Source organism: Dryobates pubescens, chromosome 35 (genome assembly GCF_014839835.1).
Source record: "Dryobates pubescens isolate bDryPub1 chromosome 35, bDryPub1.pri, whole genome shotgun sequence".
In the NCBI taxonomy this organism is placed as follows: Eukaryota; Metazoa; Chordata; class Aves; order Piciformes; family Picidae; genus Dryobates; species Dryobates pubescens.
Genome location: NC_071646.1, coordinates 2,646,846 through 2,667,549, shown reverse-complemented (window position 1 = coordinate 2,667,549; position 20,704 = coordinate 2,646,846). Strand labels below are relative to the sequence as shown.

Sequence of the window (20,704 nt, the reverse complement as noted above, 5' to 3'; positions counted from 1 at the left end):
CATCCACCACAGCCAGAAGCGCTTGGAGAGCCAGGCAGGAAAGGTGGCCTGGCTGCAGGAGGAGCTGCACAGGGGGCCCAGAGCAAAAGAAACTCTTTCCAGGGAGGATGAGGAGAGAGCAGGCTGCCCAGGGAGGCTGTGGCTGCCTCCTCCCTGGAGGTGTTCAAGGCCAGGCTGGATGAGGCCTTGAGCAGCCTGGGCTGGTGGGAGGTGTCCCTGCCCATGGCAGGGGGGTTGGAACTGGCTGATCTTCAAGGTGCCTTCCACTCCAACCCATTCTGGGAGTGTGATGGGTGGCAGCAGCCAAACCTGCCCAGCTGTGGCCTCCAGCCCTGCCAGGCTCCCAGCAGGGCCCCCCCAGCACTCACCCACGTAGTAGGGGGTGTAGCACGGCGTGGCCAGGGAGTTGTGCGTGGTGGTCTCCTTGGCGAAGCCGAAGTCGGTGAGCTTCAGCACGGCATTGGGCCTCTTGGAGGTGTACAGCAGGTTTTCTGGCTGTGAAAAGGCAGGGAAGGAGTGAGCAGAACGAGCTGCTGCAGCAGCCTGGGCACAGGGGGCCCAGCAGGGGCTCAGCAGCAGCAGGTGAGGGCGCAGCGCCCTACCTTCACGTCCCGGTGCGCGATGTTGATGGAGTGCAGGTACTGGATGGCTTCCCCGATGCTCTTCATGATCTCTGAGGCCTCTGAAGCAGGGAAAAAACCCACCCAAGCCCAACCCTCAGGAGCCTTTATGGGCAGGTTCCAAGGAGCACCATGCCCTGGGTTGCTCTGCAAACCAGGAGCCAAGGAACCTGGCTGAGGCCAAAGGGCTTCCTCTACTCGTAGCCCTCCTTCCCGAGCAGAGCCCTCCCACTAGCACCATGCCCAGGTCAGGAGCCTGCAGCAAACAGAAGAGAAACTCCCAGAAGGAAGGGGGGCAGCACCCAGCCCTTGACCCCAACATCAACTTCACACCCCCCAAGGAGGGGCTCGGTCTGGAGCTGGGAGGCTAAGCCAGCTGGGACCCCACACCTGCATGGAAACCAACTGGGAAAGCTTCCTCTGCAGGGTGGGAAGCCAAGGGGGCAATGGGCTCAGGGGTGAGGGGCTGCAGACACTTCTCCTGGCCACAGGAGCAGTGGGGATGAGACTAATGGGCTCTGGGAGAACCTCAAGCCTGGAGCTCAGTTTCTGAGGGAGGTGCTCCTGAAGGCCAGTGGAGCAGGGCAGGCTGGGGGCAGCTGAGCAAACCCCCCCTGACCCTGCTCTGTAAGTCAGCATGGGAAACAGGACCACTCCCACCCCCAGCCCCCATTCCCCAAGTGCAAAACCCTGCTGAGGGTTCAAAAGAGGGCTTGAGAGGATGGGCTGGACCAGGGACCCCCCAGAGCCCAGGGACCCCCCCAAAGCCCAGGCCCCTGTGGGCTCCATACCCCGTTCTGTGAAGGCCTGGTCTCCCCTGTCTTGAATCCTGCTGAAGAGCTCCCCACCATCCAAGCTGGAAGAGAAGCAGCTGGGGTGAGATGCTGCACCAGCCACCCCCCACCAGCACAAGCAGGAGCAAAGCCTCTGCAGCTCCACCAGGAGCTGCCACAAGCAGGACCAAAGCCTCTGCTGCTCCACCAGGAGCTGCCACAAGCAGGACCAAAGCCTCTGCTGCTCCACCAGGAGCTGCCACAAGCAGGGCCAAAGCCTCTGCTGCTCCACCAGGAGCTGGCACAAGCAGGACCAAAGCCTCTGCTGCTCCACCAGGAGCTGGCACAAGCAGGACCAAAGCCTCTGCTGCTCCACCAGGAGCTGCCACAAGCAGGACCAAAGCCTCTGCTGCTTCACCAGGAGCTGCCACAAGCAGGGCCAAAGCCTCTGCAGCTCCACCAGGAGCTGCCACAAGCAGGGCCAAAGCCTCTGCAGCTCCACCAGGAGCTGCCACAAGCAGGACCAAAACCTCTGCTGCTCCACCAGGTGCTGCCACAAGCAGGACCAAAGCCTCTGCTGCTCCACCAGGAGCTGCCACAAGCAGGACCAAAGCCTCTGCTGCTCCACCAGGAGCTGCCACAAGCAGGACCAAAGCCTCTGCTGCTCCACCAGGAGCTGGCACAAGCAGGGCCAAAGCCTCTGCTGCTCCACCAGGAGCTGCCACAAGCAGGACCAAAGCCTCTGCAGCTCCACCAGGAGCTGCCACAAGCAGGACCAAAGCCTCTGCTGCTCCACCAGGAGCTGGCACAAGCAGGACCAAAGCCTCTGCTGCTCCACCAGGAGCTGCCACAAGCAGGACCAAAGCCTCTGCTGCTCCACCAGGAGCTTGCAGAAGCTCAGCAAGAAACGAATCCCTTCCCCATCCAAGCCCTTGGGTTGGTGTTTCTGGGCACAGGCTGCTGTGGAGCCTCCTCCTTCCAGAAATGAGGAGGGCAGAGGCCTGATGCTGCTGCTGGAGGTGCAGGGCTCGAGGGGATGTGGTCTCCCCACCCAGCCACAGAATCACATTTACAGTAAAGACAGCAAAGGTGGCTGGAAGGTGGTGAGGAGGCAGGGCTGGCCTGCTTCAGCTGAGAACCCAACCCCCTCAGGCACAGCAAACCCCTGCAGAAGTGCTGAGCTAAGAGCAGGGCATGGCTGAGATGTCAGCAGCACCAGTTTGGGTTCAGCCATGGGCTGGGGGGAGGGAGAGACTGAACCTCCAGCAAGTTCTCACCGCAGGCGTTGGAGAAGGAGCACAGGAAGCTGGGTGGGGTTCCCTCACCTGGCACCTCAAGGGAAAACTCAGCTCCCAGAGAGAGCAGGGGGGAGAGCAGGGACAGCTCCCCCCGAGAGAGAGCAGGGAGAGCAGGGACAGCTCCCCCCGAGGGCAGGGGGCAGAGCAGGGACAGCTCCCCCCCGAGGGCAGCAGGGAGAGCAGGGACAGCTCCCCCCGAGAGAGAGCAGGGAGAGCAGGGACAGCTCCCCCCGAGAGAGAGCAGGGAGAGCAGGGCAGGGACAGCTCCCCCCGAGGGCAGCAGGGAGAGCAGGGACAGCTCCCCCCGAGGGCAGGGACAGCTCCCCACCGAGGGCAGGGGGCAGAGCAGGGACAGTTCCCCCCCGAGGGCAGGGCCAGCAACACTTCCTGCCCCTGCCTTATCTCCCTGCAGCAGCAGTGGCTTCTGGCTTTCCCAGCACAGAGAGCATCTCCCTGCCATTTGCTGGACACCTGCAGTCCAGGCAGCTCCAGGCACACCAGCAGGCACTCCCCCCCCTCCCTTGCTGAAAGCCAGATGCCACCCTGTGCTGGCACAGCCAGCAGGCAGCCAGGCCCTGTGGCAGGGACGCTGCAGGGAGCCCCCAGACTGCCCCAGGGTCTCATTTCCCACCCCTCCCCTGCTGCTCTCCTCCCACACCGGCAGCTGCACCGACAAACCTCTCCCCTCCAGCTGCCCAGCGGCTCTGCTGTGGCTCTCAGCAGCCTCCTCCCTCAGAGGGAAGCTGCAGGCTGCCCCGGGAGCCGCTCCTGGTGCTCCCTGCAGCCGCTGCCCCCCCCCGAGGCAGCTCAACCAACCTGCCAGGGGAGAGGTTTTGGCAAGGAAGCTGCAGCAAATCACAGCTGCGGTTGGGATGTGGTTTCAAGACTTTCCCCTTCATTCCTCCTCCTCCTCCCCAGGTTAGATCAAACATCTACCCAGCCCCGAGGCACTCAGCTGCTGCTGCTGCTGCTGCAGTGACCTCAAGGGATGTGTCACCCCGGCTTGGCTTCCTGCTGCCCAGCAGACCCCACCAGGGGCTGCTGGGGGCACCAGGAACCTGCTGACCACCCCCACTCTCCATGGCCAAAGGGAGCCTGGCTGTGATCAGCCTGCAGCAGGAGGCACAGGGCCTGAAGCCTCCTGCCAGGCTCTCGGTATGACTGGGAGCCTATGCAGCTCCCGTGGCATCGCTGCAGCGCCCCTGCCAGGGCTTGGCTCTGCCAGGGCTTGCCTCCCCCACGGCAGCACCTCCATGGGGTCCTCAGCACCTCAGCAGCAGTGCAAGGAAGGGGCTGAGCCCCCTCTCTGGCATCATCCCCCGGGGCTGTGGTGCTCCCTTGGGGACACAGCACCATGCAAGGTTCGCCTGGGCCAACCTCGCCAGGTGCCGGTGGAGCTGAAGCGAGCTGGCCCAGCAGCCCATGGAGCTGAGCAGTGGAAGTGCCCAGTGCAGGGCAATCCACTGCTCCCCTCGGGGAGGTGACTGCAGGCAGCCACCAGCAGGGACTCACCACTCCATGACGATGAGCAGACACTTCCTGCCCTGGTAGAGGTTCTCGTAGACGTCCATGATGCGGACGATGTGGGCACACTGCGACGCCCTCCAGTGCAGCTCCACCTCCCTGCGCGCCTTTGGGCAGTCCTGCAGCATCTGAGAGACAAAGCAGAGCCCATCAGCCCTCCCTCCTCAAGCAGCCAGGCCCTGGCACCTCCCTGGCACGGCACACCCCCGAGGAAGGCGCAGGGGGAAGGCCAGGCCTGGGCGCTGGCTGTGGGTGGCATCGAGATGAGCTCCGGCAGGCTCTGAGCAGTGCCTCCATCCCCATCTAGTGGGAAGAGGGTGAAGCCAACTGCCCTCACAACCTTCTTAACCTTCCTGCCCTTCCTCCCTTGGCTAGCAAAAAGCTTATCCCAGCTGCCTGGCACCTCCTTGCCCTCTGAGATGCCTCCAGCCAACCTGTGCCACCGGCCAGGAGGCCTCCTGCCGCACTCAGGAGCTGGGACCTCAAGCACTGCCCCCCTGGGTGCCACCAAGCATCCTCTTTGCAGCCCCCCAGCAGCACTGCCCACCCACCAGCAGCCTTCTGCTCCCTGGGGCCAGCAAGACCCTCCTGCTCTGTGCCCTCACACCCAAATTAGGCACAGCAGGACCCTTGCCACAGCTCCTGAGGCCACCAGCACCCAGCCACAGGTGCCTGGGGAGGGGACAAAGATGTGCCCTTCCCAGCAGCTCTCCTCACCAGCAGCAGAAGCTCTTTAAGGAGACCCTGGCCCTTCCCACAGGCAACTCTCAGCTCCCAGCTGCAGGAAGGATTTGCTCCTCTGTCACAGACCATTAATTACCATGTTTGGCAGGATAAACAGCCAGCCTTAATTAATGCACTCCTAAATATAGAGCAACAAACGTGGCTGTCTTGAGCCTACTTCCTTTTCCTTCCTGTCTCCAGCAGCTCTTGGGCTTGGGTTCAGCAAAACACCCTGGAGCAGGGATGCACCAGGAGCTCCTGCTCCCTGCTGCACCCAGGTGCAGGGAAATCACAGCATGGGCTGGGTTGGAAGGGACCTCAGAGATCAGCCAGTTCCAAACCCCCTGCCATGGGCAGGGACACCTCCCACCAGCCCAGCTTGCTCAAGGCCTCATCCAGCCTGGAGAAGGCAGCCACAGACCACCCCCCCCAGGCAACCTGCTCCAGGGTCTCCCCACCCTCACTGGATAGAATTTCTCATCTCCAATCTAAATCATTTCCCCTCACCCTGTGCATCCCTCCCTGTCCTTGCAAAGATCCTGCTTTGGTCATTTCACCAAGGCAGAAACAGGCATTTACTTCTGGCCTCTCTTCCAGCCAAGCTCCTGGGGCTGGTTGGTGATGGATGATGCCCAGCCAGCAAACAAAGAGCCCCTGAGGTCTAAAACTACATCTTTAAACTGGAGCAGGGCAGCCTGGAGCTGGGCAGGAGGAGGAAGAAGCAGGGCAGCCTGGAGCTGGGCAGGAGGAGGAAGGAGCAGGGCAGCCTGGAGCTGGGCAGGAGGAGGAAGGAGCAGGGCAGCCTGGAGCTGGGCAGGAGGAGGAAGGAGCAGGGCAGCCTGGAGCTGGGCAGGAGGAGGAAGGAGCAGGGCAGCCTGGAGCTGGGCAGGAGGAGGAAGGAGCAGGGCAGCCTGGAGCTGGGCAGGAGGAGGAAGTGCTTCACAACAAGGGTGGTGCAATACTGGAACAGGCTGCCCAGAGAGGCAGCAGAAGCCCCATCCCTGGAGGCATTCGAGGTCAAACTTGATGGGACCCCAGGCAAGCTGTTCTGGCTAAAGGTGTCCCTGCTCACTGCAGGGGGTGGGGGTTGGGTAAGTCACCATCCTCTGGATTTGTTTAAATGCTGTGTGGATGTGGTGCTGGGGGCTGTGGTTTGGTGCTGGAGGCTTAGCAGCAGTTCCATCTCTAGGTCAGGGATTGGACTTGATGACCTCCAAGGTCCCTTCCAGCCTCAACACCTCTGTGCTCATTTGCACCTTGGGCTGAGAGGAAGGTGGGACAGGAGGTTGCTCCTCTAAATCTTAGTGAAGCCTAACCCCAGATCCTGCTGAGGCCACAAAAAGCTTGCAGAAAGCCAACCACAGCCTGGGCTGCAGCAAGAGGGAATGGGAAAAAACTGGAAGTGGGGAGATGCAGATTGGATGTGAGGAAGAAGTTGTTCCCCAGGAGGGTGGTGAGAGCCTGGCACAGGCTGCCCAGGGAGGTGGTGGAAGCCTCAGCCCTGGAGGTGTTTGCAGCCAGGCTGGAGGTGGCTGTGAGCAACCTGCTGTGGTGTGAGGTGTCCCTGGCCATGGCAGGGGGTTGGGACTGGCTGAGCCTTGAGCTCCCTTTCAGCCCCAACAATTCTATCAGTCTATAAGCAAGCTCCACTCCAGCTGCACAGGCTGGAGTTGAAGGGAGAGAGTTCACAGAATCACCAAGGTTGGAAGAGACCTCAGAGATCATCAAGTCCAAGCTGGCACCACAGAGCTCATGGCTAAACCATGGCACCAAGTGCCACATCCAATCCCTTCTTGAACACCTCCAGGGATGGGGACTCCACCACCTCCCTGGGCAGCAAGGAGGTCTCCCCTGAGCCTCCTCTTCTGCAGGCTAAGCAACCCCAGCTCCCTCAGCCTCTCCTCACAGGGCTGTGCTCCAGACCCCTCCCCAGCTTTGTTGCCCTTCTCTGGACACCTTCAAGTCTCTCAATGTCCTTCTTAAACTGAGGAGCCCAGAGCTGGACACAGGACTCAAGGAGTGGCCTCAGCAGTGCTGAGCACAGGGTACAATGACCTCCCTGCTCCTGCTGGCCACACTCTTCCTGATGCAGGCCAGGATGCCCTTGGCCTTCTTGGCTACCTGGGCACACTGCTGGCTCATGTTTAGGCAGCTGTCAACCACAACCCCCAGGTCCCTTTCTGCCTGGCTGCTCTCAGCCACTCTGACCCCAGCCTGTAGCTCTGCCTGGGGTTGCTGTGGCCAAAGTGCAGCCCCTGGCACTTGGATTTGAAGGGAAAGAGCCTGGGGGGGAAGGAGGAAAAAAAAAGTGGGATATTTACAGCTGAGCTCTGCAGAGCCTGGCCTGGGGAGCCAGGATGCTGGGGAGAAATGAAGAAGGGGAAGGACAAAAAGGAGAAGAAAAGGCAAACAAGGGCCCAGTTGGTAATGAGATGCTGGGAAAATGGAGCAGCAGGAAGCAGCCAGCTCACACCATGCTGCAGCAGACAAACAGGAGATGGACAGAAATGCACATCCAATTTGGAGAGGTCACTCTGAGAGCTTCTGAAAGGAGTTTAATTGTGCTCCTAAGGAAGCAGGAGGCAGCAGCCTCCATTACCTGCCCCAGCACGGCCCTGCCCTTGGCTTTTGTGCTCAGCCACCTGCAGAGCAGCCAACAGCTGTCCCCCTGCTCTCCAAGCACCCCCAGCTGCCATCCAGCTCCCTCTGCAAGCCTGCCAGCCTGGGATGAGATTGGGGATGGAGAGGTCCTCACCCAGCTGGGAGAGAGGCAAATTAAACCTCATTCAGAGAAGGAGTTGGTCTGTTTGGGAAGGGATGCTGGTGGCAGGTGATAATGGAGTGATGGAGAGCTGAAGGCCAGGTGCAAGGAGGAGGCATGGGGAAGGTCAGGGGGGACAGGGGGATGCCTAAGCCACGGTTGAAGCAACCCACAGGCATCACCCACTGCACCCACACAACCTCCACCCTGCCCTGGGCACTCAGCACCAGCTCCCTGTGCCCCAGGGATATGCTGAGCATGGCACAGGGGCAGGGGAGCACCACTTGGTCCTGGGCCAGGCAGGGTGAGGGCAGTGGTTCCACCAGTTTCTCCTCCAATGACTTCCCCTCCTGCTCCCTCCTCCACTCCCTGGCCACACTCAGGAGTGACACCACCAGTGGGTGATGTCCTGGTGTGTCAGAGGTTGCTCCACATTGAAGATGCCTGGGGGGGGAGGGGGTGGTAGCACTGCCCAGGTGCCCAGTTTGGCTCTGGCATCCAGGGCAGCCCAGGAGTTGTGTTCCTTGGCTGGCAGCAAAGGGGCTGGGGAAGGGGAAAGCACCTCCTGTGTGGTTCACAAGGGTGAACTTGTCCCCATCCCACCTCAGCTGAGGGTTCCAGCCTGGGGCCACTCTCAGCTTCCACTTGAGCAATCCAGGGTTAACCCTTTGCAGAGGGGAGGTGGCAGCAGGTGGTGCCCAGGGGACAGGACAGGAGCTAATGGGCACAAGCTTGAACACTGGAAGTTCCAAATAGAGATGAGGAGGAACTTCCTTGAGTGTGGTGGAGCACTGGAGCAGGCTGGCCAGAGAGGCAGGTGGTGGAGTCTCCTTCTCTGGAGACTTCCCAAACCCTCCTGGACATGTTGCTGTGTGACCTGCCCTAGGTGAAGCTGCTCTGGCAAGGGGCTTGGGACTGGCTGAGGTCCCTTCCAACCCCAATCACCATTCTCTGACAACCTGCTGGGGGCCTCCACAGCTGCTCTCAGTTCAGCTTCTCCATTTCTGTTCCCTTTCCAAGGGAACAGAATAGAATTGAATTAACCAGGTTGGAAGAGACCCTTTGGGATCACTGAGTCCAACCTATCACCCAACACCATCTGATCACCTCAACCATGGCACCCAGTGCCTCAGCCAGGCTCTTCCTAAACACTGCATGGAGATCAAACTCATCTTCACTTGGGGGGAGAAGCCTGCCTGCACTGCCTGCTCCCCCTCTCCAGAGCTGAAGGCTCCAGCCTGGGCACTGCAGCAGGCAGTAACCAGATCCCTGGGTTACACAACTGTCCCTGGGCCAAGGGCAGAGCTGCAGAGGTGGCTCAGCCACCACCTCAGAGGCAAAACCCCAGGTTTCAGAGTGGCATGGAATTGTTTCAGCTGGAAAAAGACCTCTAAGATCACTGAGCCCAACCAGCATGCACAAAGGAGTCCCAAACCATTCCCCTTCAGGGTGCTTCAGGTGGCAGCGTGGCAGGGCTCCAAGCCTCCTCTCTGCCCCTTCACCACCATGCAAGGGTCAACCAGGAGAGCTGTGCCACCCCAGAGCCCTGCACTGTCCCACCTCCACTTCCCCCCTCAGGCATCTGCCCACAGGAAAGGGCCAGTCCAGCCTGCAGCTTTCAGGCAGCTTTCAGCTCCCAGGGCAGCACTTTGACACCTCCCAGGTCTTGGCAGACAGCGTTTGGTGCCCTCCTGTGCCTTGGCTCAGCCCAGCCCCCCCCAGGAGCCATCACAGGCTGGGAGAGGAATCAGTCACCAAAGCCAAACACTCCCATCAGCTCCACTGGAACCCTCCAGCTGAAGCTGAGGGCTCTGAAATTGGTCCCTTCAACCCAGCCCAGCATCTCTGTATTTGGGACCCCCCCTGAGCAGCAAAGGCTCCTCCTGAGCTCCTGCAGCAGCTCTGAGCTTTGACAGAGCAAACCCTGGAAGCAGTTCCTGAAGCACAACAGCTGAGCAGGGTGCCTGCAGGGGGGTGGCACCCACCCAGCAACCCCAAACCCCAAGAAGCTGCCTCTGCAGGGCAAGGAGTGAGGCTGCGAAGCCAGAGGACTGCAGCCAGCTCCTGCCAGCAGCCAGCTCCTGCCAGCACCCAACCTGAGCTTCAGCTCCAAGGAAAGGGCTGGGGTCTCAGCCTGTTTGCTCAGCACCACGTGGAGTTGAATTCCCCCCCCATTCCTCACCCCAAGGTGGTGAGGGTGGGTGCCAGGAAGGAAGGAAGGGGCTGGGGGACACCTGGGGGCCGGAGCCACCCCAGCTCGCGCTCCCTCGCCTGTCCTCAGGCACCACTGATTCAGCCTCTCCACCTCCCCCTGGGATGATCTGCCATGAATCATGGTGGGTGTGCAAAGGAAGCTCCTTCCTCCTCCCTCCTCCTCTGGCAGGGCAGAAGGTCCCAAATGTCACCATCCTGCTGCTGCTCCTCGCCGTGGGGCCACCAGAGCCCCAAGCTGCTGCCCCTGGGAGAGCCACGGAGAGCACTCTGAGCCCTCCCAGCATCCTGCAAGGCCAAACTCACCTCCCCATGGGCCATGGCCATGAAAAGGGAGGCTCAGGCAGAGAGCAGCACACCAAGCTCTTCATCTTCCAGGGCTGCTCCTCTCTGCTGTGGCTGCAGGCTCAGCCCAGGCTCCCCAGCTGCAGGCAGGGTATTTTGACCTCCCCGTGGCTATTTTGCTCACAGCTGATTCACCTCAGTGCCACTCACCACCACCTGCCTGCCCTGGGCAGCAACCAACCTCACCAACCACCTCCTGCCAAGGGGACCCCCAGCAGGGTGCCCACCTCCCACGTCACCTCGAGGCGCTCCCCCCTCAGGACCTGTCTACACCACGGGGGTGAAAATAAACTCCTCTCAAGTTGCAGTAAAAATAACCCCTCCAGGGGAGGCAGGCAGGTGGCCACCCCTCAAAGCAGCCCCTGGAATGGGTTTCCCAGAGGAGCTGTGGATGCCTCATTCCTGGAACTGTGTAAGCCCAGGCTGGATGAGGCTCTGAGCAAGCCTGGTCTTAGAGGGAGGTGTCCCACAGCAGGGGGGGTTGGAAGTGGATGATCTTTAAGGCCCCTTCCAAGCCAAACTGTTCTGTAATTCTGTGACCCTGAAGCTCTCTTCCAACCAAGATGATTCAACAAGCCAAAGGATTCTAGGATTCCATCCACCACAGCCAGAAGCGCTTGGAGAGCCAGGCAGGAAAGGTGGCCTGGCTGCAGGAGGAGCTGCACAGGGGGCCCAGAGCAAAAGAAACTCTTTCCAGGGAGGATGAGGAGAGAGCAGGCTGCCCAGGGAGGCTGTGGCTGCCTCCTCCCTGGAGGTGTTCAAGGCCAGGCTGGATGAAGCCTTGAGCAGCCAGGGCTGGTGGGAGGTGTCCCTGCCCATGGCAGGGGGGTTGGAACTGGCTGATCTTCAAGGCCCCTTCCACCCCAACCCATTCTACCAATCCATGATCATGCCCCAGCCTGCAGCACTCTTTAGAACCACAGAATCACCAAGGTTGGAAAAGACCTCAGAGATCATCAAGTCCAAGCTGCCACCCAGCACCTCCTGACGACTGAACCATGGCTCCAAGTGCCACATCCAATCCCCTCTTGAACACCTCCAGGGATGGGGACTCCCCCACCCAGCAGCATGGCTGCTGCTCCCTCATGGAGAGGACTCCATCCAGGCCCTTATGGATTGCCAGGCAGGATGCTGCCAACCTTCTGGAGGGACTGTGGCTGGTGCCATCAGCACCCAGGTGGGGGCCGAGGCTCGGGCAGGGCACCAGCGCAGCCAGCTCCGGGCAGCAGCGGCTCCAGGAACCAAAGCTCCCTTCCCAGACTCAGAGAAACACAAAGAGGTTGGGGGAAAAAAAACAATCAAACCATCTCAGGGAGAGAGAATTATTCAGCTGAGAGCTGCAAAGAGGGAGTGAGGCTGGAGGTGCAGCTGCAAGTGACACAGAGCTGCTCTGGCTGCTCGGCAGCATCCTCCCAGCCCTTGGAGGGAGACCTGGAGCCAGGGCAGGGCAAGGCCTCCCACCGAGCTCAGCCAGGCATGAAGGGGCTGTGTGTGTGAGCAGACAGCTCAAACCCACCCAGCAGCAGCCCCCCATGCTCAGCCAGGCTCATACCCCCTGCTCCTGAGGGCACCGAGACCGAGGGAGGGATGGAGGAAGGGAAGGAGGAAGGGATGGAGGCTGTTGCACAACGCTGCCACCAGCAGACCTCTTGCCCCAGGGCCACACTGGCCTGCCCACAGCCATTGCACAACCCTCTGTGCCCTGCCAGCTGGGGCTCCTGCAGGGGTCTGTGCCCAGCAAGGGATGCTCAGGAACCCCTAACCCCATGGGGATCTAGATCCAGCAAGGGATGCTCAGGATCCCTACCCCATGGGGATCTAGATCCAGCAAGGGATGCTCAGGAACCCCTAACCCCATGGGGATCTAGATGCAGCAAGGGATGCTCAGGAACCCCTAACCCCATGAGGTTCTAGATCCAGCAAGGGATGCTCAGGATTCCTACCCCATGGGGATCTAGATCCAGCAAGGGATGCTCAGGAACCCCTAACCCCATGGGGATCTAGATCCAGCAAGGGATGCTCAGGAACCCCTAACCCCATGGGGATCTAGATCCAGCAAGGGATGCTCAGGAACCCCTAACCCCATGAGGTTCTAGATCCAGCAAGGGATGCTCAGGATTCCCACCCCATGGGGGTCCATGCCCAGCAAGGGATGCTCAGGACCCCCACCCCACATCCCCCCTTCCCCAGGGCATCTGCTGAACACTTCCTCCCTGCACTCTCCCCCTGACAGATGCAGCAGCTATTCAGCCTTTTCAGGCTGCAACAAAAGCCTCTCCAGCACACAAAGGAGAGGAGCAGAGGAGAGGCCCTGGCTTAACCAAGAGCCACCTGCCAGGGGCCTGTTCCCCCCACACCCCTCCAACCCCTCTGGAATCGGGGTGCTGCCCCCCAGCCAGCCCTGCAGAACCCATTTCCCTCCACCAAAACTCACCTTGGCACATTAGTGTCAGGGGGATGAAGCTCCCAAGTGGGTACCCTGGCTGCCAAGGGCAGGGGGAACCAGGAGAAGGGCCACCAGCATACTGGGGACAAAGAGGCAGCTGGTGGGAGGGGGCAGCAAAGCTCCTGAGAAGGCTCAGAGCAGGTAAATGGCACCAAGGCAGCAGCACAAAGCATCCCTGGTGACTCATGGCACCAGCAGCAGGTTGGAGCTGGAGCTTCATGAAGAGAAATGAACACTCACAGCCTCATTTCTCCAAGAAAAACAAATTCAGGGACAAAAAAAGCAGTCCCAGGGGGTGAGGTTGGGACCATCCTCTTCTCCCCACACATGAGAAGAGGCCTTGGGTTTTTGGTGGTGCTCCTCTCTCCAGGAGGCACCAGGGCTGGGGTCAGGAGCCAAGATCTTAGCCACGGTTAGCAAGGAGCTGCCAGGCAGGAGGGCAGCCCAGGAGGTCCCAGGGAGCAGAGCTGCCTGGAGCCATGGAGCCACCACCCTAGGCAAGAGCTCCTGTGAAGCCTGGAGGGGGTGGCATGGCCAGAATGCCCCATGCCAGCCTGTCCCTTCCTGTGGGCATCCAAGATGTCCCTTCCCACGAGAAGCCACCAGGACACCAGGCTGGGAGATCCGAGTGGGGAGGGGGTGAGAGACCCCCAGAGACCCCCTCTCTGCAAACCAAACCCCTACATCCCCCCCGTGCCTCCTCTGCAGCCCCCCACAGGGACAGGCTGCGGCCCCCCCCGGCCCTTGGTCTGCACAACACAAAGTGCAAGGAGCAGAACCCCCCCAGGAGGGGCTGAGGTGAGGCAGAGCTGTCACCAGCGGAGCTGCTCCTCCTCCTCCTCCTCCTCCTCCTCCTCCCCGAAGCCTCGGGGCTGGGCTCAGCTCCTCCTGCCGCCCCCTCCCCAGGTTTCCTGCCGGGGGGGCAGAGCTCCCATTCGCCTTTCACGGTGGGAAGTGGCTGCTCTCTGCAGGAGCGATTAGCACCGAGGTAAACACCGCTGCCAACCATTAACTCGGCACTGACCTACGGCCTTTGCACTCCCCTCCCACGGGCACAGCCGGGGAAAAAGCCTCTTCTGCCCCCCCGGCATCCTCCCCAGCCCAGCACCGCCGCTGCCAGCTCCGCCAGCCCTCCGCGGCTCGCCCGGGACCTTCCCTCTCGCCTCAGCGCAGGCTCAGCCTCCCCCGCGGGCAGCACCGAGCATCCCAAGCAGCTTTTTGGCTCCCCTGCTCCACCAGCCTCCCAGCGACCCCGGGGACCACCCTGCCCAACCTCCCCCAGCGCATCCCTGGGAGGGATTCCCCACACCCACGTCCCAGAGCTGCTGTCGGTTTTAGACGTGGAAGCACTCGGGCTGGAGAAGAGCTTCAAAGCTCACCCGGGCCAACGGCACATGCACCCCCCCGTGCCTCACTTCTAAGCTGGAAGGGAGAGGCTCAGCCCAGACCCAACCCCCTGCCAGAGCTGGAGCCAGAGAGCCCTGCCAGAAGCCCCACAAACACCCAGCTGCTTCCCAGCAGCTCCTGGCCAGCACAACACAGGAAGCCTCTTGGAGCTTAACCCATGGGCAGGGCCCACCTTGGGACAGGGAATAGAATAGAATAGAATTAACCAGGTTGGAAAAAGACCCTTTAGAGCATCCAGTCCAACCTATCACCCAGCACCATCTGATCAACTCAACCCTGGCACCAAGCAGCCCAGCCAGGCTCTTCCTAAACACCTCCAGGGATGGGGACTCCACCACCTCCCTGGGCAGCACATCCCAATGCCCAATCTCTCTATGAAGGATTTCTTCCTCACCTCCAGCCTAAACCTCCCCTGGCACAGCTTGAGACTGTGTCCTCTTGTTGTGGTGCTGCTTGCCTGGGAGAAGAGACCAACCCCCAGCTGGCTCCAACCTCCCTGCAGGGAGTTGGAGAGAGCAAGAAGGTCTCCCCTGAGCCTCCTCTTCTGCAGGCTAAGCAACCCCAGCTCCCTCAGCCTCTCCTCCCAGGGCTGTGCCCCAGACCCCTCCCCAGCTTTGCTGCCCTTTGCTGGACACCTTCCAGCATCTCAACATCTTTCCTAAGATGAGGGGCCCAGAACTGGACACAGAGGAGTGGCTGCCAGCCCCTTCCCCAGCCCAGTGATCCCCAACACAGATCTTAGAGCAGTGTGAATAAAGGTATTCAAAGGGAGGGGAAAAAAACACCAACCCCAGAGCCACAGTGAAGGTCAATCACCCTGGAAGCACCATTCCCCCTGCTGCTGGAGCCAGGATGGCCTCAGGACATGCCTCCTCCACCAGTGCCAGGCCTGAGGAGGGGTTCACTGACACAGCCCTGGAAGCTGGGTGATGGCAGCACACCTTGCATCCCTCTGCCCCCCCCTCAGCTGTTTGTTCAACAGAGTCTCACTCCCCTCCTGGGCTTTGGCAACACCAGGGCACAGCAAAGACCTTCCTCAGATGAAGCCAGGGATGCACAGCCCAGCTCTGCCTTCCCCAGGTGATTCCCTCGGGGCTGCAGCCAAGAGCACCCCACCAGCACCCCCAACCCAAAGCCAGAGGCACCCAGCTGGTGTCAGGCTAAGGATGCCAGCAGCAGGCTCCTGAATGGGCAACGTGCACCAGGCACAATGCCCACAGTGCTCTGCACAGCTCTGGGCTCTCCAGTTCAAGAGGGACAGGGAAACACTGGAGAGAGTCCAACATAGCTGCTGAGGGGCCTGGAACATCTCAGGCTGAGAGCCCTGGGGCTGAGAGCCTGGAGAAGAGCAGCTCCAGAGGGGAGCTAAGCAATGCTCAGCAAGAGCTAAAGGGAGGGGGGCAGGAGGCTGGGGCTGGGCTCTTGGCAGTGGTGCCCAGGGACAAGGAGCAATGGACACAAACTGGAAGCCAGGAGGCTCCATCTGAACAGGAGGAGAAACTGCTTTGGTGTGAGGCTGCTGGAGCCCTGCAGCAAGCTGCCCAGAGAGGTTGTGGAGTCTCCTCCTCTGCACAGCTTCCACCACCCCCTGGCCACTGTGCTCCTGGGCAAGCTGCTGTGGGTACCCTGCTGGGGGATTGGAGTGGATGAGCTGCAGAGGTCCCTTCCAACCCCTCTGGGCAGGGGCTCTGTGACTCTGTGCAGGGTGCCAGGGTGGCAGGGCTGGGGCTGCAGCTCTGCCCTGGTGACACCAGCAGCTCCCAGGCCTGGGTGGCCTCTCTTTTGTTGGCAGCTGGTTCAGTTTTGTCCAGGCCAGGAGTGACACGGGGGGTGTGGGGGGGATTTCACAACATCCTTTGTCTGCACAGGCACTCAGAGAGGCTGGGGCCCCACGGCCACCAAGCAGCCTCCTCCCAGAGCTGCTCCCTGCACCTCTCACACAGCAGACACACAGCCTCCAGCACTGCCAGCTCCAGGGCACCTCCAGGGAGCAGGGAGCCACTGCTCTGGGTGGGAAGGGCCCTTCAAAGCTCATCCAGTTCAACCTCCCTGCACTCAGCAGGGACATCCCCAGCTACAGCAGGTTGCTCAGAGCACCAAAGGACCTGACCTTTGAATCAACCAGGTTGGGAAAGACCTCAGAGACCATCAAGTCCAACCTAATACCCAACACCTCCTGACAGCTAAACCGTGGCTCCAAGTGCCACCTCCAATCCCCTCCTGAACACCCCCAGGGATAGGGACTCCACCACCTCCCTGGGCAGCACATCCCAATGGCTAACAACTCTCTCTGGGAAGAGCTTTCTCCTCACCTCCAGCCTAAACCTCCCTTGGCACAGCTTGAGACTGTGTCCTCTTGTTCTGGTGCTGGGTGCCTGGGAGAAGAGCCCAACCCCCACCTGGCTACAATCTCCCTTCAGGTAGCTGCAAAGAGCAAGAAGGTCTCCCCTGAGCCCCCTCTCCCCCAGCCCCTCTCTTCCTCTCCCTCAGCCCCTCTCCCTCTCTCCCCCTCTCCCCCAGCCCTCCCGAGGCTCCTTTAGCGGGGAGGAGAGCACAGTTGTGTTTCTATTTTAGCGAAGCCCTGCCCTGCACCCTGCTGGCCCCTCATTAAAGCTCTCAGGACACAGAGGCTATTCTTAGCTCCCCGCAGGCTGCGGGCAGCGCCGGGAGCCCCCGGGGCAGCTGTCGGCAGCGGCCGCCTGGCCCCGCAGCCTGCGGAGCTGTGGTGAAGCCGCAGCGGAGCCCGGGCCCGGCAGCAGCTCAGCTCAGCACCACCCCCACCCCCTCGAAAGCCCTCAGCCACCAAGCCTGTCAAACTTGAAAGAGTCACAGAATTGGATCCCCTGGGAAAGAGGTCTTCAGCTCCAGCCCGAGCAGCAGCCCAACCCCACCGTGGGCACCAAACCCTGGCCCCGGGTGCCACGGCCACAGGCTTCTTGACCACCTCCAGGGATGGGGACTCCACCACCTCCCTGGGCAGCCTGTGCCAGTCCCTGACCACCCTTGCAGCAAAGAAATTCTTCCCATGTCCAACCTAACCCTCCCCTGGCACAATTTCAGGGCCAGTTCCCTACCTGGTACTAGGGGAGAGGCCCCCAAGCCACACCTCACTGCCTCCTCCCTGCAGGGAGCTGCAGAGGGCAATGAGGTCTCCCTTCATCCTCCCTTTCTCCACACTAAACTACCCCAGGTCCCTCAGCTGCTGAGTCTCAGCACCATGGGCTCTCATGTCCTGCCACAGAGCTGTTCTTCATCATCAACTCTTCCTTGCAACGAAATGATGGCATTCAACAATCCAAGTGCCAGGGGCTGCACTTTGGCCACAGCAACCCCAGGCAGAGCTACAGGCTGGGGGCAGAGTGGCTGAGAGCTGCCAGGCAGAGAGGGACATGGGGGTGCTGGTTGACAGCAGCTGAACATGAGCCAGCAGTGTGCCCAGGTGGCCAAGAGCATCCTGGCCTGCAGCAGGAAGAGTGTGGCCAGCAGGAGCAGGGAGGTCATTGTGCCCTGTGCTCAGCACTGCTGAGGCCACACCTTGAGTCCTGTGTCCAGTTCTGGGCCACTCAGTTTAAGAAGGACATTGAGAGACTTGAAGGTGTCCAGAGAAGGGCAACAAAGCTGGGGAGAGGTCTGGAGCACAGCCCTGGGAGGAGAGGCTGAGGGAGCTGGGGTTGCTTAGCCTGCAGAAGAGGAGGCTCAGGGGAGACCTTCTTGCTCTCTCCAACTCCCTGAAGGGAGGTTGGAGCCAGGAGGGAGTTGGTCTCTTCTCCCAGGCAAGCAGCACCAGAACAAGAGGACACAGTCTCAAGCTGTGCCAGGGGAGGTTCAGGCTGGATGTTAGGAAGAAGTTCTTCCCAGCAAGAGAGATTGGCCATTGGGATGTGCTACCCAGGGAGGTGGTGGAGTCCCCATCCCTGGAGGTGTTTAGGAAGAGCCTGAATGAGGCACTTGGTGCCACGGTTTGATTAGATGGTGCTGGGTGACAGATTGGACTTTGTGATCTCTGAGGTCTCTTCCAACCTGGTTAAATCTCTTCTACTGTGTCCCAAAGCAGCAGCTGTGGGAGCTGTGAGGGCCAGCACCGGTGGTGACAGCTCCCTGACACAGTGAGCACAGCCCCTGGCTGCTTGCTAAGCCAAGTGGAAATAAAAGGAGATAGTTCTTAAGTGGGCTGGGTTGCAAGGGACCTTGAAGCTCATCCAGTTCCAACCCCCCTGCCATGGGCAGGGACACCTCCAATCCTGTCCTGCTGTGACACAGGCTTAGTCTGCCCCAGCACGAGGGGTGGGGGACACTGAGAGCCCCAAGACATCTGCCATGGCCTGGAATCTCATGCAGGCATTCAAGGTCAGGCTTGATGGGGCTCTGAACAACCTGATCTAGTTGAAGATGGGCAAGATGAGCTTTAAAGGTCCCTTCCAGCCCAATGCTCTCTCTGCTCCTCTGGGAAGAGCAAAGGTTGGAGAGGTTGAGCTCAGCAGGGACAAGCAGGAGAGCTGGCTGGAGGCAGGGCCACGTGAAGCAAGGCAGCAAAGCCAATCATGATGACAAAGGACATGAGTCCATCCCTCCAGCCATCCCAAATCCACCACCCAAACTGGGTAAGGCTCTCCAGCAAGAGCAAAGCCCCAGCCTGGCTGGGTGCCCCAGGAACATTCAGATCTGGGGTTGCATTTGGAACTTCATCTCCAGTTCGGGCTGCAGCTCCCTGGGCAGCCAGGCACACAATCACATGGGGCCCTGACGCCAGCAGCTCAAATCCTCTCCTTACCTCTGAGGGCAAACCCTGCTGCCAGCTGCAGAGTGCCCCAGCCAGCATCTCCACCTGCCCTCTGCCACAGCAAAGCTACCAACCAGCCCCACAGCCTCAGCCCTGGGAGGATGCCATCAGCCTCCCCAGCAGCAGCTGGGAGTGCTGGTGAACAGAGAGCTCCCCATCAGCCAGCAGAGTGCCCTCCTGGCCAAGAGGCTCCTGGGCTGGGGGAAGAAGAGTGTGGCCAGCAGGTCCAAGGAGGGTCTCCTTCCCCTCTGCTTTGCCCTGGTGAGGTCACATCTGGAGTACTGTGCCTACTTCTGGGCTCCCCAGTTCAAGAGGGATAGGAAACCACTGGAGAGAGTCCAATGAAGATGCTGAGGGGCCTGGAGCAGCTCTGCAAGGGGGAAAGGCTGAGAGCCCCTGGAGGAGAGCAGCCCCAGAGGGGAGCTGAGCAATGCTCAGCAAGAGCTAAAGGCTGGGGGGCAGGAGGCTGGGGCCAGGCTCTTGTCAGTGATTCCTAGTGAGAGGACAAGGGGCAATGGGCACAAACTGGAACCCAGGAGGTTCCATCTGAACACCAGGACAAACTCCTTTGGTGTGAGGCTGCTGGAGCCCTGGAGCAGGCTGCCCAGAGAGGTTGTGGAGTCTCCTTCTCTGGAGACTTTGAAAACCCCCCCTGGACACAATCCTGTGCAACCTGACCTAGGCAAACCTTCCTTAGCAGTGGGGTTGGACTGGATGATCTCCAGAAGTCCCTTCCATCCCCTACCTGTCTGTGATCAGACCAAAGATGGACCCACAGCAGAGCTCCAAGATGTGCCCCACACTGCTACCCCATCCTGCATCCCCCTCCAAAGAGCTGCTGCCACCCCACCCCCCCACCCCCAAGCCATCTCTGTGTCTCTTTGCATCTCCAGCTAGATCTCACTAGGTAACAGCTGGGACTCGATGCTCTGAAAGGTCTTTTCCAGCTGAAACAGTTCTGTGATTCATGTCTCAGGTCCTCTCAGGTCAGGGGGGTGGAAATCTACCAGAACTAAGGGACTCAGGGCCCTCAGTCCTCTCCCGAGGCCCTGAAGGATGCATTGAGTTAATGCAACCATTAAACCTGAGGGCTGCTCTGATCCCCACCTCGAATTGGGAAGATCTTGAAAGGCTGAAGCCTTTGAAATGACTCAGCCAGGAGGCACAAAGAAACAACAGCTTGAAAGAGCTGTTAGAGCTCTCCGCATTCAGACCTGCTCTTGCATGTCCTGCTCTAACCCCATCCACCCCCGGGGAGGAACCAGCCGCAGAGAGCAGAGCAGAGGAGGGGAGAGGAGAGGAGAGAGCCCTCTCCAGAAGGAGCCCCCAGGCACAGGTCACACACACAGCCCCTGTGCCAGCCCCAGCTGCACACAGACCTTGTGCCACCATCCCACAGCCAGGAGAGGGGAAGGTCACCCAGGCAGGGGATGGCACCCACTGAACCTGGGGGGGCCATGGGGCTCAGGGCAGTTCAGAACTCAATGCAAATGTTGCCACCAGACAACACAGAATCATAGATCCACAGAACTGTCAGGGCTGGAAGGGACCTCAAAGCTCAGCCAGTTTCAACCCCCCTGCCATGGCCAGGGACACCTCACACCACAGCAGGTTGCTCACAGCCACCTCCAGCCTGGCAGCAAACACCTCCAGGTAGGAGGCTTCCACCACCTCCCTGGGCAGCCTGTGCCAGGCTCTCACTGCCCTCCTGGGGAAGAACTTCTTCCTAACATCCAATTTGAATCAGTGAAGTTGGACAAGACCTCTAAGGTCATCAAGTCCAACCTTCCACCCAACACCTCCTCCATGACCAGGC

The 20,704-nt window shown here is 60.4% G+C and overlaps 1 protein-coding gene across 1 annotated transcript in view; it reads right to left on the bottom strand.

Moving 5' to 3' along the window:
* Positions 1-20,704, bottom strand: part of MAPKAPK2 (MAPK activated protein kinase 2) — a 34,613-nt gene that overhangs the window by 3,788 nt on the left and 10,121 nt on the right. Inside the window, exons 2-5 of the mRNA XM_054176379.1 lie at positions 4,204-4,343; positions 1,412-1,476; positions 603-682; positions 369-495 (exon numbers count right to left, since the gene is read on the bottom strand). Coding sequence (XP_054032354.1) covers positions 369-495; positions 603-682; positions 1,412-1,476; positions 4,204-4,343 — 412 coding nt within the window. The remainder of the gene's footprint in view (positions 1-368; positions 496-602; positions 683-1,411; positions 1,477-4,203; positions 4,344-20,704) is intronic.